This window comes from Electrona antarctica (genome assembly GCF_951216825.1).
Source record: "Electrona antarctica genome assembly, chromosome: 18".
In the NCBI taxonomy this organism is placed as follows: Eukaryota; Metazoa; Chordata; class Actinopteri; order Myctophiformes; family Myctophidae; genus Electrona; species Electrona antarctica.
Genome location: NC_136799.1, coordinates 17295647 through 17311649, shown reverse-complemented (window position 1 = coordinate 17311649; position 16003 = coordinate 17295647). Strand labels below are relative to the sequence as shown.

The following is a 16003-nucleotide window of genomic DNA, read 5'->3' as shown; positions in this document are numbered from 1 at the left end:
TATATTCAGGCCGGCGTTTTGGTTAGGGTATGCGCGTGACATCATCGTACCTGGAAGTTATGCGGGAACGCCCACTGAGTGGCAAAAAACTACTTTCTGGCCTTGACAGCCCATTCATCCAAACAGAAAAGGCCTGTCTGATTGCATTAAACAATGTTAAACTCACCAACATTGCAGCTGTACGAAAAGCTTGAATTATCCTCTATCTGCAAAGTTTTTGTTTCATAAAAATCCACCATAGAAACGTAATGAGCTACTTTCTGTCAAGAAATGCCCTGCATTTGATCATTTTTCTAAGGGTGCGTTCGGAAATGCGCTCTGAACGCACCGGTGTGCTCTCTTGTCGTTTGTTTATTCAGTGCACTCGGTGCGTTGTCGTTCGAAAATCCAGTGCGCTGCGCACCGGGTGTGCAGAGTGCCCGCACTGAGCGACCCTACCCTGAAGCTGGGGTTGTCCGGTGTGAATGCGTCACAGCTGTGGTCGTTCGTAAATAAGGCACACTGAACGCACTGTGACGTCACCGCCCACCACACTCAACAAACTGACCACATTCCCGGTGCGCACCCTTTCCGAACGCACCCTACAGTAAGTGTCAGAGTTTGGAAGTGCTTGTTTTCAATAACACAACATTTTGCTGCCTCCTGCATTATGTGACATTTAGAAACAGATGGTACGCAGGACGGTTGAGTGATTTCCAACGAGCGCTTCCAAACTCCAACACTCCATGCTGCTCAATGTTTTGCCACTCAGTCTAGATGAGGGGGGCGTGTCCTGATGGGAAAAAAAAAACCCGAAAAAGAAGCTGGCCGACAGAGAAAACGTCCGCGGCTCTCTGGTAGATGTGGCTACAGCTTATCTCAGCCATCCCGCACCCACCCATCGGTTTTCCTTTTGAACTCAACTTTTCAGACTCGACCTGCTGATCAGGCTGAGCAGTGCAAGAGGAGACTTGCAAGTGAACGGCAAGAAAATAAGATGGGGATATGCAATGAAAGAAAGAGGGCTTAATCAACTGGTTGGTAAAGATCACATAAGTCAAGTTTTACACAATCATTTGTTACTTTATATATTTATTTTTTTAGCATTTTACAATTCAGGACATGAAACTCTGGCAATAACATGCATAGCTTCATTCTAAAGCACAAAAAACCACACTACCAATAAAACACATCAAGTTTTAAATTCAATGACAAATAAAAGATGAATAGCAAATTATTGTTATTATTTTTTATATAGTATGTACATTTATTTTTAAGTCCAAAGCTAATTTTTTTTGTATATCCGGTCATGAAGGCAGGTCAAATAGCCAATTAAAGTGCTAACAAGCACCAAATCTCAAACATAAGATATGAAGTACACATAAAGCTAAAAATATACTTGATTTTGCTAGCTCACAGCCTCACACCCATTTCACTTGAAATATTTCCTTTTCATTGTTAAATCATAAAAGGCATAAAAACTCAAATGATTACCTAAAACTATACCATCATCAATCCAATAAAATAAAAAAAACACAATAAATTATACTACTTCCGGATTTAAAATTGGACGTTAACTAAAGCTTCCCAGAAAGATGACCATTTCAAATTATGTTTGTCAATACTATCCCTCAACTCACTGGGTGTTTAATTAAAAACAACTTTACATACCTTTTCAAGTTAATTATGATGCATTGATGGTCACAATGAAAAATAACACATCGGTTATCTTTGAGGAGCAGCTAAGAGTCAAGTCTTTCAATTGCCTATGACTGCAGCTGTTTAGTTGATTGTCATTGTGAGAACAAACAAAATAGAAAAAACAGCTCTGGAAAGGCATCTATGTGCCTCACTAATAAGAGAGCAATGCTGCAAGCAGTGTCAGTTACAATAACCTTCAAACTCCCAATAACAATTAAGACGGGAGAAACACTGTCAGAATGGAACAATTTTGTCAGCAACGTCATTCGTCGTCGTGGCTCAAATCAAAGGCACTAAACAAATACTCTATATCCATTTCTTAATCTTGGCAAATCAGGATACCCTGCACCATTCCAACACGTTGAGCTGCAGAGCGCCATGTACAGATCCGAAGGTCAACAAGGTCTTGACACTTGTTGAAATGTATGGCATCAGAGAAAGTAAAGGTGAAATGCAGGGAATGCATTTTTATATATATATATACAGTATATATATATATATATATATATATATCTTTTTTTTTTGTAAACATTTTAAGAGCTGTCGAGCACAATGATAACTTCATTCAAGCCCGCCTGTGTCTATGCTTGCTTTAATAAAATAAAACTCACTCAATGAAATCCAATGAGATTAAAGTTAAGATTCATCCTGAAGCAGTCTTTTCATAACTAGACTGCATGCCACTGAAAATACTGTTCTTGAAGCTCATAACTCTGCAGCTGACTGAGTGCTTCTTTCTCACCCTTATCTTTTATCTCTCTACTTCTTCCAGAAGGTTGGCAAGACGGGGGGAGAGGGAGGGAGGGACGTTCATTTATTTGGCGCACGACTTTCCTTTTTGGCATTACCAGTTCCGGCCTCAGATTTTTTCCCCTGGGCGGGAGCAGCAGCTTTCTGAGTGTTTTCTTTGGGTGTGTTCTGGGCTTGTGTGGTGGTGGTGGTGGTAGTGGCACTGGAGGGCGGGGCAGTAGAAGGTTGACTGGTGGTACTAGTGGTGGAGGAGGATTTGTTGGTGGACACCTGCGTTGGTTTAGTGGTAGGATTTGAGTGTTGTCGTCTACGTCTCCCTTCGTCGCCAGCCGAGTTGGAGTGGTGTCTTCTCCTGCCACCCTCCTCACCCATGGGGGGCTGGAGACACATAGATCCATCAGTAACAGTCTACAGAGCAGTCATCGCCAGAGAGGGTCAAACACGTCATGCACTATGCAAACGCCACCTTTCCTTCTTACAGTAACTCATCTCCTATTTTGGGCCTATTATCCTCACGGTAGGCTGAATTGCTGATTCATATCAGATATATCTGATATTTCCCGTCAAAACATGTTTGGTGTCATTTTAACGTCTACTCTGGCCTTTGTGTTGTGTGCACACGACAATTTTTAAATTGCTTGATTCAGTAAGAGTATTTAGATATTAATTCTATCAGACACGGCCCCTTCCAATAAATATTTTTAACCAAAACACACGTTCCTGGTTCTGGTGACTGATATTGTCCTTCTAATAAGTGAGGTGGGTGTGTTTTTTCAATTACTATTTAATTATTATTACGGTATTATTATTACAGTATTATTTATGTATGATGTGAGGGGGCGTGTTTTTTCAATTACTATTTAATTACTATTACGGTATTATTTATGTATTATTTATTTATATGTATGATGTATGATAAACAGACTTATAGCTTGTTATGTAGACAGCTCTAGAATTGCACTTTATGTAGTCATAGCACTTTATAGTACACATGTATAATATATTATATAGTATAGTATGTATAGTTTACATAGATACTCCACTGTTAAGTTCTTAGTTTACGCATGATTCATGATAACTACTTTTTATATATGTGATGTATGCCATGCTTTTTGTTATTGCTTAATGTAAATCGCTCTGGATTAAGAGCGTCTGCTAAATGCCTAAATTGTAAAAATTGTAAATTGATGTGAGGGGGCGTGTTTTTTCAATTACTATTTAATGATTTATTATTACAGTATTATATATATATATATATATATATATATATATATATATATATATATATATATATATATATAGGTATATAGGTGAAGGTGAAGATTATGCGGTGAAGATCACATGGTTTCATGGACAGGGGAATTGTCAGAGCAGAGGCTGAAAAAGCAAAACATTTGTCCCAGATTGTATGATTTCACCCTCACTTATCAGGTGTACTGTTCGACTTCCCTGGCGTTCAAATGTTAATCCTGGTCATGAACAAGTAGATGCTCTCTATAGGTATTTTTGACCACTAGCCTAGCATAATGACAAGTTGCTATGATACCCTGCCAGACCAAAATGACGCCAATAACATTTATCTCTAAAATACATAAAACTAGTCCTTACCCGTTTGATTATATGAAATTATGTGTGGGTAATGTGATTTAATATATCATATTATTGAAGGTGGTCCTTGTTACACCCTACATAATGTAATGGTCAATGCATGTGTGGAAATTCAGAGTCATTGGTGCAGCCAGTGAGGAGCAGCGACATGTCTACAGACAGACAGACAGACAGACAGACAGACATGTTTATAGGTATATTACTGACCTCCACTCTGAAGTCCTCTAGATTCTTAAACTTCCCAAGGTGTTCCTGGAGCTTTGGGTCAATGGGCTGGTTTTTTACCTTGGAGTACTTCAGGAAGGCCCAGAACTTTTCCAGACCATACAGCTGGCCTGGAAAGTGTGAAAACAAATAGCAGATCAATCAAAACTCTTTGAGAAAAAAAAAGAAACTTCAAAATGATTGCTGTTAACACTTCATGCTCAACAGTGTCATACAATCCATTTCTTCTATGCCATGTGTCATTTTCAGTTACTATATAAGATATGAGTCATCATAATATAAAATAAAGCCTCCCCCACCACAATAAAAATGTTCCTCCCTCCCCCACCAATATCCTTCAGACCAACCTTTATTCATTCTAAAAGGCTAGCTTTCTTCTCTAGTGCACTTTCAGGCCATTGACTATATTGCATTGAATAAAAATGATTTGAAGCATGTTAGCTTGTTTGCTATGTTTGCTCCCACGTTTGATTTCACTCAAAACAGCAGGCAGCTAAACAGACATGATGAAATCCATTATGAGATTTTCTTTATTAACATTATTATTATTATTATTATTAAATACAGTACACGCACAGACACAGTCAGACTTTGAAACAGACAAATTGGCTTGGTGATAAACATACTTCAAGGACGCAAATTCCGGTATGATGTGAAAGCAAGTTTCTACTGAACCCAAAAATCAACTCAGCTGGAATGTAATGGCAAATCCCTGGGTCAAGCATTCTGCTTCAGTGAGTCACAACAACTGAGGCTGAGAGCATTGGGAAACTGATTTGAATCTATTCCTTTATAGCATGCAGCCATTCACTTACCAGGGATCAGCTTCTGGCAAGTGAGCCTTCTAGGTGGGTCAAATACTGAGAAGTACTACTAACAATACTGGTGCACTATGTTGAGTCAAGTGGGATTTGCAGCATAAAAACTGAGGTAGTACAAATATATAAATAGCCAAAGATCCCTTGGTAGTCCCTGCATAGCAAAGTAGTGGTGAACATTTAACTGACCCAAAGGTTGTGACACAGAAGAGGGAGGGATAGAGCTATGTTTCTTCCTTTTTAAGGCTGAACCTTTAAGTTTAATTTCTCCACGGTGGCTGGTCACTCCAACAATTGCGATTGTATAAAAGGAAGAGACATGTAGTTGATCCTGTTACTACAGTATAAGGAGTGTTGAGATTTCCATGCTTCATTCTGAAGAAGACCTTTTAGTCGAAATGTTAACAAATAAAGCTCTGACTGGGTAGCGGTTTTCAACCTTTTTCATATCAAGGTCCATTATTTATTTGGCATTTGACCTATGGACCACCATTTGATGAGATTTAGCCTCAGACCCAAGACATGTTGGATAAGATTTTGTTGTTATTGATGTGGTACCATCTTCCACTTTCTCTAATTGTGTAGACTTTTTGTAAAGCGTAAGTAATGCAGATGTTTAACAATAATGTAACTTTTGAGAATGTAAAATGAAGAGTTAAAGATCGATAAGGGTCCATTTGGTTACCAACTCTCCATCATTTAGCTGGGGACCAACTGGAACCCCCCCCCCCCTAAGGACCACTGGTTGAAAACTCTACGTCCGTGATTAGACATGGTAACGCCCCGCCTGCCTCTGATTGGCCTACCGACACTGCCCGTCTTGCCTGTCCTCCGAGATGCAAGGGTACTCCGTGGTGGGAAATAATACAAGTACAAGAGAATGGCAACACGCGACAGTAACTTGTAACTTTAATTTTTATAGAAGAGGCAAACCAATATTGTTTGTACCGTTTGCTTTGATTTAATAATTGATTGAACAACTATGATTTGATTTGGCTGTCTAATAGTACTAATACTAAAAAGATAAAGATCAAGGGAAAAGAGACCTTTTTACAGTACAATAATGTTTCACGTTTACACATGTAGATGTGTAAACAGGCCAAATAAACAGGCCAGCGGCATAAACAATATTAGTTTGCCTCTTCTACAAAAAATAAAAGTTACTGTCGCGCGTGCCAAGCTGTCATTCTCTTGTATTATTTATTTATTTCCTCGCCTCGCCTCACCTCACCCAGGCTTTCCACCACCTCAGAGGCAGGCGGGGCGTTACCATGTCTAATCACGGACGTAGAAAGAAATCACGCGTTGAAAACCACTGCTTTAAGACACAGTGTGCAGACTTTAATTTCGAATTGTCTACATCCAAGACCAACAGTATGGGTTGGCACTTGGCAGTGACAGGGACCAATGGACTATACACCTGGGGGTATTTGGCCAATATGGGAGAAAAGGAGAATAATTTTTTTTTATCAAGACTTAGCAGGCTAAAAACTAACTTGACAAATGACTAGCTGACATAGTGAAACTGGTTGACCACCTGGGTCTGGAAGCTGGTAATTTGGGTGGTGACTGGTATGATTTCCTTCTCTAACAAAGATTGGAAAAATATGATTGGTCTCAATTCTGCAAACACATTTCCCTGGTAAAATAGTTAACTGGTAAATTATAATTAACTAATTTACTGGGTAAATAAAATAAGACAAGTTTCCTATCTAAGTCAAGTTCAACTAGCATTTGGTATGACATGTAGAACTGGTTTACTCTAAGTAGTAGTTGTGATGACATTACATTCTCATTAAACCATGTTCATCCTTGTTAAAATAATAGTAGGTACAAATTGGTTAGCCCATTTTGGCTCCTACATGTTAAACTTGGTTAGCAGAACATTACATGTAAGATCTGGTTACCTCTCTCATAGTCTCCGAGAGTCTCTTCCTGAAAGTCCTTAAACAGATCTATCCTGAACCTCTTCTCCAAACCATAGCTGTAAAATCGGAACAGGCACTCCAGCCCGTACCTACAGGGAAACACAATGAAGGGAGAAGTTCAAGTTTATTGTCATACAACAATGCAATTCTTGTTTCAAAGTAGGCCTGCATATTTCTTCATTCTTGTGTAAATATATGATAACTGTCAAACTGCCAGGAAAAGGAAAAGAAAAAGTGGACAGAATATAAAAAAACACACCCGTGTGAACTGAGTGGTGCAACTCCCCCCCCCCCCCCTCTCCTCTCCTCTCCTCTCTCTCTCTCTCTCGCTCTCTCATTAGCAGGCAACAGTGCAGCACTATCTCTCTCTCTCTGTTTCTGGCACAACAGCGCCACTTTTGCCCCTACTGGTACTCATAGTCACACACATAGGTTAACACATGTCACATAGGTTAACACGGACATTGCTGTTCCTTGGAGTGGTTGCACCACTCAAAAAGAACAAACATGCTTGCTGTGAAATGGCTAGGGACTTGGTACACCTCGTTTTAAGTCTTTGAACAGAGATATATTTTCATTGGGGGTCATGTGGTATCATTGTGTACAGTATGCGTTCCTTTTTGGATGTTATGATGCCAAAACTGTTTGCCTCCATGCCATGAAGAAAATCTCAGATTAGGCTACGTTCACACAGACTGACTCTATGAACCATGAGGAGAAACCGGACAGACTAGCCGACATGTTTTAGCTTGATTCAAAATGTTAGCTCTATAAGCAGCTGTTGGGAATAATATTATGCAAGATTTCAGTTCACACATCCACCCTATAGGTTGACAAACAAGCGGGTCGCACACACACGCACGCACGCAAACACCCCCTAAATCAGGGGTCGGCAATTGAGATTGTCCTCGGGCCAATATTATTCCCAGACATTCCATCGCGGGCCGGCCGTCTGGCGCGTGCGCTCGTGAATTTGCGAAATTATGCGAAAAATTTCGGGTCTAATTCGGGTCTAATTCGGTCTAATTCGGGTCTAATTCGGGTCTATTTGACCAATATAAATCAACTTTTTTCTTTTTTTTTTGCTGGAAAAATATGGTGCTGACACGACGTTATGCTGCTTTCACACGGGCAGATGCAAAGCTACACTAGTACACCTAGTCACAGAACAGTGTCGTCGTTAAGCAGCAGGAGGATCCCACTGGCAGCACCTGTCCGTTTATCATTAGCACAACCACGAACGTCCAACACTAATGATAAACGGACAGGTGCTGCCAGTGGGATCCTCCTGCTGCTTAACGACGACACTGTTCTGTGACTAGGTGTACTAGTGTAGCTTTGCATCTGCCCGTGTGAAAGCAGCATAACGTCGTGTCAGCACCATATTGACTTTAAAAAAAAAATATATATATATTAAAAAAAAAAAAAAAAATTCTCAAAATTATCTCACGGGCCAGATATTATTTCTGGGGGGCCAATTTTGGCCCGCGGGCCGCCTATTGCCGACCCCTGCCCTAAATATTTAGAGAAGAATGTCAGCTAGTTGGCACATGGCAGGTGACACAAATTGCCCTAGGCAAAAACACAACAATGCTGCAGTGAGGGCAGGCAACCTAATGCCTGATTTATAGTTGGCTGCACGTTGTGTATTGAACATATAAGCTTGCAACTTGTCACACCGCCAGAAATCCAACTGAATGGTTTCCTTGATGCACTGAAGTACTTATCCAGAGTAACACACAAGTACAGCAGTGGGACAGAACAGACAACCATAGCATAGTTAACGTTAGAAAAGCATAGGAGGATTTGTGCACCAACGCAAGTTTGTTTTTCATGTTTTAAATGGTGGTGTATTTACGCTACACTAGAAATGCTGGCAGCACGATGAGGCGCTGAGGGTCTATTCTGTGCCATGTACATCTGGCATTTTTATTTGGTCACCCAAAGTTTAAAAATAAATAAATATAAAGATCAAATCTGGGTGTTTGAAACTTTGGATGAACTTTAGAAGTGTACCTTGTGTTCTCATCTAGGAAAAGAGTCTTTGTTCGACCGCCTGAAGCCTGATTCATGCTTCTTGCGTTCTTGATGGTGAGGGCGTGTTCCATGTCATTTCATAATTAGTTACTTTTTTTCCCACCCTAAAACATGATCATCAGGTCTTATTGTTATATAAGGAGGTATAATATTTTCAAAAAAGTTTACAGTATTTGTTAAAATGTTGTTTTTATGTGGGCATGTGTGTTTATTTCATTGGCCCGTTTGACTGTCAAGGGTTCAGCCTCCAGGAAGAAACCCTAAATACAAAGTGAATACACCATTGCACATAAAAACGACTCCAGGGTGTCTAATGAAGTACTGTCACCTAATAGACACATGAAAAACTTGAAAGATACAAAAATTGTGGCACTCCATCTTTAAAATCTAGCATAACATAGCATACTACAGCATCGTAGTTTTCCAGTTTACCAAGTTCTCCAGGCCAACTGTGTATATTTGTCCTGTACAATACCTGTAGTTGTCTTTGGCATCTTCCAGGGCAAACTGTTTGAACTCCTCATACAGCTTCCTGTTGAAGTTGTCCCTCAGGAAGAAGGACCAGAACCTGAAGAGTGTGTTCATCTCCTGAGACTGGCCAACCCCCAGCTTCTTCCTCTCTGCAACACAACATAGCAGTCAGTCACAGCCTCACTGTCACTCAGTGTGTTGTGCGTGTGCACGTGCCCGTATACTTTGCAGTAATACAGCACTAGATGTACAGAATATCAAAATGGAATGGAGATCCTGGCCAGGTAGCCAGGCATGCATTAACCACTTTCAACTTGGCATCCCTATTTTGGGCATGCCATTATGAAAAACAAATCGAGAAAATAGCAGATGCACATACTCACAATTGAGCTTGCTGATCAGCTATTTTCGTATAAAACAGCGCTTAAGTGGTTTTAGTACAATGTAGGTGTGGTTCATGTATTAGTTGGCTTTATCTCACATTCTGAAATGGTCACATCAAATACATGCATGACTTTAGTAGAAACGTCCGTACCCCCCCCCCCCCCCCCCCCCCCCCCCCGCTGTGCACACCAGCTTGCATGTCCAGGTGCTCCTTTGAGAACTAGCCCAAAATAATTGTGTGCAGCCCTGTTTATGTTTAGCACATTGACTGACGATACACTTAACATTACATCCACTGGATTTCTTTCATTTGAGTATGTTAAAAATCGGAATATCTCCACCAAAACCACGGCATAAACACCACATTCAAATCATATTAATTGAATGAGTGTTTCTTAATTAGTCTACAATTACATGTATTTGTGTGGGATCTCTGCATACCATTGAGACATCGTCTGCGGTACTTATGATATCCCTGCTGAGTGAATCCATTGTCGCGAAGCATCTCGTGCGAGGGGTGCCAGAACTTAGGCAGAGACTGGGGGGTGCAGCCATAGCTGCCACTAGACAGAGGGGCTCCCTCTGACGGAGAGGCATTAGAGCTGCTGTGGAGTGGGAGAGATGGAGAAGATGAGTATTTGGGATAACAGAGACAACAAGGAGAGTGGTAAGATTAAGATGAATCAAAGAATAGCCAAGGCGGAGGTAAAATTGATATTCAAAATGTATATATTCCAAACTAACATTCACTAGTCAAATTCAGAAGTCAAATTCAGAAAGTCAGAAAAGTCCGAAACAAATGTAGATTTTAGTTGTACGTATATTTTCATCTGCAAGAACCTTGATGGTGATGAGTGGGAAGAGGGATGATGTAATGGAAGGATGAGAAAAAGGAGAGAAGAAGGGATGTGAGTTGGAAGAGTGATGTGGGGATGAAGGAAGGACGGGGCGAGGAGCATGGAGGGATCAGAGGAGGGCGGAGGGGTGTGAGAATGAAGGGATTATGGAGTGAGGAGGATGGAGAGGTGATGAAGGGATAGGGGACAAAGCACAAATTACAGGTAGACGTCAATGATTGGCATGACAGGAAAAGATAAAAGAGGGGTTGTTACTTGTTATCAGAAATGATTGCTATCATGTTAGCAGGGGAGGAGTTGTTATCAGGTGAGGCTGAAGGAAGACCTTTGTTAGCGGAATCTCAGTTTCACTTTCACCCAGCTGATGAGTGCTCAGCAGGAGCAGTTAAGGGTTCAGTGTCTTGCTCAGGGACACGTCGCCACATAGACTGGGGCCGGGAGCCAAACCAGTGACCTTCTGATTACTAGTGTTGCAAACAAACCAGGTATTTGAAGCTACTACTGCAGTACTACCACGAAGGCAATACTATGTATAGGTCAATGTCTTGATATTATTACACCACAGAAATCCATGACTAAGAGCTTTAGAGCAGACCTGATGGAGGTAGAGCGAGGGCGGTGTTCACGGACGTCCATCACCCAACCAATGTGTTGCTCCTCGGGGGGATTGGAGCTATGGCGAGTCTTCTTCTTCCTGGGTGTCTGACACCGAAAAACACAAGGAGAAAATTAGAATTAACCACGCATTTTACATTTAAAGCATGTTAGCTGATGCTCCTATCCTGAGCTGGGAGTTGAGGGGAAGTCAAGACAAAGTTTAGAGAATTGGCCGCATGGCCATAACATCACTAGCTGTGAAAAATGTGTGATCAAAAACCCTGATGTCACCAAGCAATTACTGTCAAACCGCTGGGTGGATTCTAGGTGTCAACTGTCAGCGTGTGTAATGATATGAAAAATGGCTTGAATGGTTCATTAATCCTACTTAGGTGTAATTTGGGTGGGGTTTCCACCATGGTTCCACACAACAATGTGAACCATGCAACCATACAAAACATATGGGTAACTAATCATAGAACATTACTTGAACATCAATTTATTCTACTCATCAGTTCATTGCTTGCTATGCAAAACCCACATGGTAATGTACAGTACAACACACAAATACAATACAAGAGAAGACACGGTGATAGAAAACTGGTTGCAACTGGGTGGAATGTAAACAGAGAGCATAATTAAGTGCTTTCTGTCATTTGCCAGAATGGCATCGTTATTAAGATGACATAGAACGGGACAAAAGAAATCCAGTATTCACCTTAACGTCAATGTTCCCGCTGTCCTTCATGACAGGGTAGAAGCGGGGCGTCTTGTTGGGGTCCTGGCGCCCTGGGGTACGCGGGGTTCGGGGAGTCCTGGGCTGGTGTGCACTGGGGGATCCCGGGACAGAGGTGGGCAGAGAGTGGGCCACGTCCATTTCGACTGGTGAAGGAAATGGTGTTAGTGATAGTAATTATAGTTATGGTATTTCTGCTGCAAACTACAGTATACAGGAAAGATTACAGGAAAGTGATTTGTCTCTTGGGTATGTGCGTGACATCCTCATCATACCCGGAAAGTTATGCGGGAACGATACTGAGTGGCAAAACATTACTTTCTTACATCCAAACAGAAAAGTCCTATCTGATTGCATTAAATGACGTTAAACAATGTTAAACTCACTTTGCCACTCTATTTGCCACTCACTTTATGCAGGTACATACTCTCTACATTACAGTACATACTGATTTATTATACAGTACACAGTTGAGAGGAAATGGAAAAGGAGAGATGTGGGTCATGTTACATGTCATGTGAACACCTTGGCCAAGCTAAACCAACATGCTCATCATGTGCAAGTGATCTTGAAATGTGAACATACTGTATAGATATCTTGCATGTCAAATTGCCTCGTTGTGGGCATTCAGTTTTTCCAGGTCAAAGTTGAATGCAATGTGTGAGGTACAGTGACGAAGGCTTAAATCACATGAAGGTGATCAGAGTGTGCCCAGTGTTCAGAGAAACAGGCTTGTAAGCGCAATGTTGACGGTTTGAATCCCCAGACTGGCTGCGACACTGGGTAAAACCAAGAATGAAATAAACATACTCCTCATCATGGTCATGGCACTTTAAGCCCAGTTTCTGAAGTGACAGAATGTGTGCGCGCAAAGTGACTGTAAAGTGAGGTTGTCAATTAACCTGGCATTGGCTGGGGCGGGATTTCCTGGTTTGGGTCGACAGGCACTTTGAGGGCGAGTGTGTTGAACTCATCTTGACTGATCAGGTTCAGCTTCTTAAAATTCTCCACTTCCTGCTGCAGAACACAGAAATACACACCAAGTCAGCATGGGAAGACATCCCAGGGCACAGACCGAGATCACAGCAGTGTCGTTGTTCTTGGAACTGAAAAGAGATTTATGAGTGGACTAATCAAATACAGTAATTTCATCAACTAAATATACTTTTTTATTTGTATTAATTTAGTCATATAAACTATAGTAAATCATAATGTATAGCATTATTTTAGTATATCATCACAACAATAACTAAAATCAGGCTTTTGGAACGCAAAATCATGTTTTAACTGGTGGGGGGACCAGTTCAAATACAGTCCCGTCATACATCTCCCATTTATGCCAGTGGAGGACAGCAGAACATTAGTCACTGGATGAGTGCAAATAAAGGTTTCAATCAAACTAAATGCCATCTAATACAAGTCAACATGCAGCTGCAGGATATGAATGGGACTGAATTGTGTAACTCATTTAAATGATAAACTGTTATCCAAGAAAGAAAAGAGGAGATCCGCACACCGTTTTAAAAGCTCCCAAAACATTTTATTGACAACAGAGCGCTCTGTTGTCAATAAATAGTTTTGGGAGCTTTTAAAACGGTGTGCGGATCTCCTCTTTTCTTTCTTAGTTATTCTTTTGGATCCTGCACCCGTTGGAATTTGTGGATGTGCGTGCACGTCTTGACCAAACTGTTATCTAACCCTGCATCTATTCTACACCTGCACTTTCATCTGTAAACATACAGATGAAGTATGTCTTTGTGTTGTTCTTTTTGCCTTATGGCGTATTGATCATGTATTTGTACATGATGTGACACTGAGGTTTTCTGTTCTATTCCTGCAATACGGTTAACAGTAACACAGAAGTAGCTATGTAGAGGAAATTAGAGGTCCCATAATCCTAGGTAAGACAGGCAGGCTGTGTGACAAACGGCAGCTGTGATGATACACAGCAGACTTTGAACTTTACACGTCAGTGTAACTGAGAGAAAAAAACACATAGGTGACCTTAGTGTATGTGCTCAGGTGAAAGGATTCTCACACACAGCTGCATATTACGGACAACCTTTGACCAACAGACAAGCTGACAGTGCTAAAATCCATGGCCGCATACAGCTGATAAACGTGGCAGTAGTATATACGTAGTATAAATATCAGTAGTATTTTTATAGTGTAGTATTTTGTTACAATATTATCAGCAATGTTTTCTTCTTGGTTGATATATTTCTATTCAAAGCCCCTTTCACTACCATGAGTGGACTCATTGTAAGTAGGACTGGCGTCAGTGGGTCAGCGTCAGCGGCCGATCAAATCAATATGTAGAATATATAGAAGAATAGAAGAATATATATAGAAGGAAGGGAAGTGGTCACGTGGCTGGGCTGCGCCATGACACTTTCATGGACACTTTCATGGGAGCCAAACTACCCGGAAGTGTGGCAGAATGCACTGGAGTCAATGAGAGCTCAGTGACCAGCTCATGAACAAACATTATTTATGAACAATTGAGACCTTTTGTAAAGTAATCACTTCTGGAAAATAACAGAAGACATGTAACACATTATTGACTGCTGTGTTGCTATTTGATGTGTATTGTGTACACTGTGTCATTTTTATAGAGGTATGGTATCTAAAGAGCACAAAGTACCTTTCTGAACGCACCAAGTATCGCGAGACTTCCCACCGTTTCCTGTCTGGTAGCCAAATCTCGCGATACTTCTGAGCCAGAAACGATACCTGCTGCTGTTTAGATCCTCAGATAAAATTATATACTGTGCACTAACAACCTGCGATATGTCTTCTGTTATTTTCCAGAAGTGATTACTTTACAAAAGGTCTCAATTGTTCATAAATAATGTTTGTTATGAGGCTCCCATGAAAGTGTCCATGAAAGTGTCATGGCGCAGCCCAGTCACGTGACCACTTCCCTTCCTTCTCAGAGCTTCCTTGGATTGGCCCCAATATCGGAGCCAATAGAGCAGATGCACTAGTGCGCGGTAGATCAAAGGCATGCAAGGCGCATTTGCGTACCAACAGCTGAGACAGTTATGTAGAAAATACTGACAGGCACTCAAAAGGCACTCAAATGAGATGTTAACGTCCTGTAATTAGACTTAGAAATAAAACTAGTGCTGACTAGTTTGAGTATTAAAAGGATAGAGACTGAACCGGAGCGACAGCACCGCCCCCCCGCTATTAATTTCAGTGGAAGTTGCTCAGTGGCGTTTTGAAGCACCCGGAAGAACCGTCTACTTCTGTGTTTCTTTTCGATTTGGACACCAAATGTGGTGTCAAATGCGGAAGTGCAAACGGGCGCTCAATGTTAAACCCCAGCTGCACGGGGTTTCCTCGTCATAACTCCACGGGTCCGCCTGCAGTCCCCGCTCTTGCCACTAGGGCCGAGCGCCTCAACGTTGGAGAGCCTTACTGGGGGCTTGGTGCTGACCAATCATTACAAGTGGCTCTTATTTTGATGAGGAAGTCAGAGCACAGAAGTCTGTTTCAGTTGTAAACAAGCTACGATGACAGTATTTCAAACTGAAAGGGAAAGTTATGGAAGGTGAGCTGTCAAAGTGCTAGTCGCCACGTTAGCGACCATCATACTATAAATGGTCTCTGCGTACGTGCGTACGTGTATGTGTGGTTGTAATGCACGTAACTTGAGAACCGTTTGACCCACCGACTTCACATTCGACACACGCGTTCCACACCCCCACAGGGAGTGCAGTGCCAGGTATCGAGTCGGTCGGACCCACGGTTCTCCAGAACCACCACAAAAGGCTCTGCTCAGGCTCTGCCAGTGGGCCTAATGAGGCCAACTCCTTTCACCTAGGCCAGGCTCTGCCAGTGGGCCTAATGAGGCCAACTCCTTTCACCTGTGCAATTTCCAGCCTCTGCCTCAGCCAATTGAGGCTC

At 41.5% G+C, this 16003-nt stretch overlaps 1 protein-coding gene across 3 annotated transcripts in view; it reads right to left on the bottom strand.

Annotated features, from left to right (window-relative positions):
- Window positions 1–1053: 1053 nt before the first annotated feature.
- Window positions 1054–16003, bottom strand: part of larp1b (La ribonucleoprotein 1B) — a 39827-nt gene continuing 24877 nt past the window's right edge. For all 3 annotated transcript variants that reach the window (XM_079528500.1, XM_079528499.1, XM_079528498.1), the window contains 8 exons: window positions 12994–13108; window positions 12074–12237; window positions 11354–11460; window positions 10343–10506; window positions 9522–9666; window positions 6989–7098; window positions 4246–4373; window positions 1054–2808 (listed from right to left, as the gene is read on the bottom strand). In XM_079528500.1, the coding sequence (XP_079384626.1) occupies window positions 2491–2808; window positions 4246–4373; window positions 6989–7098; window positions 9522–9666; window positions 10343–10506; window positions 11354–11460; window positions 12074–12237; window positions 12994–13108 (1251 nt within the window). In that variant the 3' untranslated portion in view covers window positions 1054–2490. The remainder of the gene's footprint in view (window positions 2809–4245; window positions 4374–6988; window positions 7099–9521; window positions 9667–10342; window positions 10507–11353; window positions 11461–12073; window positions 12238–12993; window positions 13109–16003) is intronic.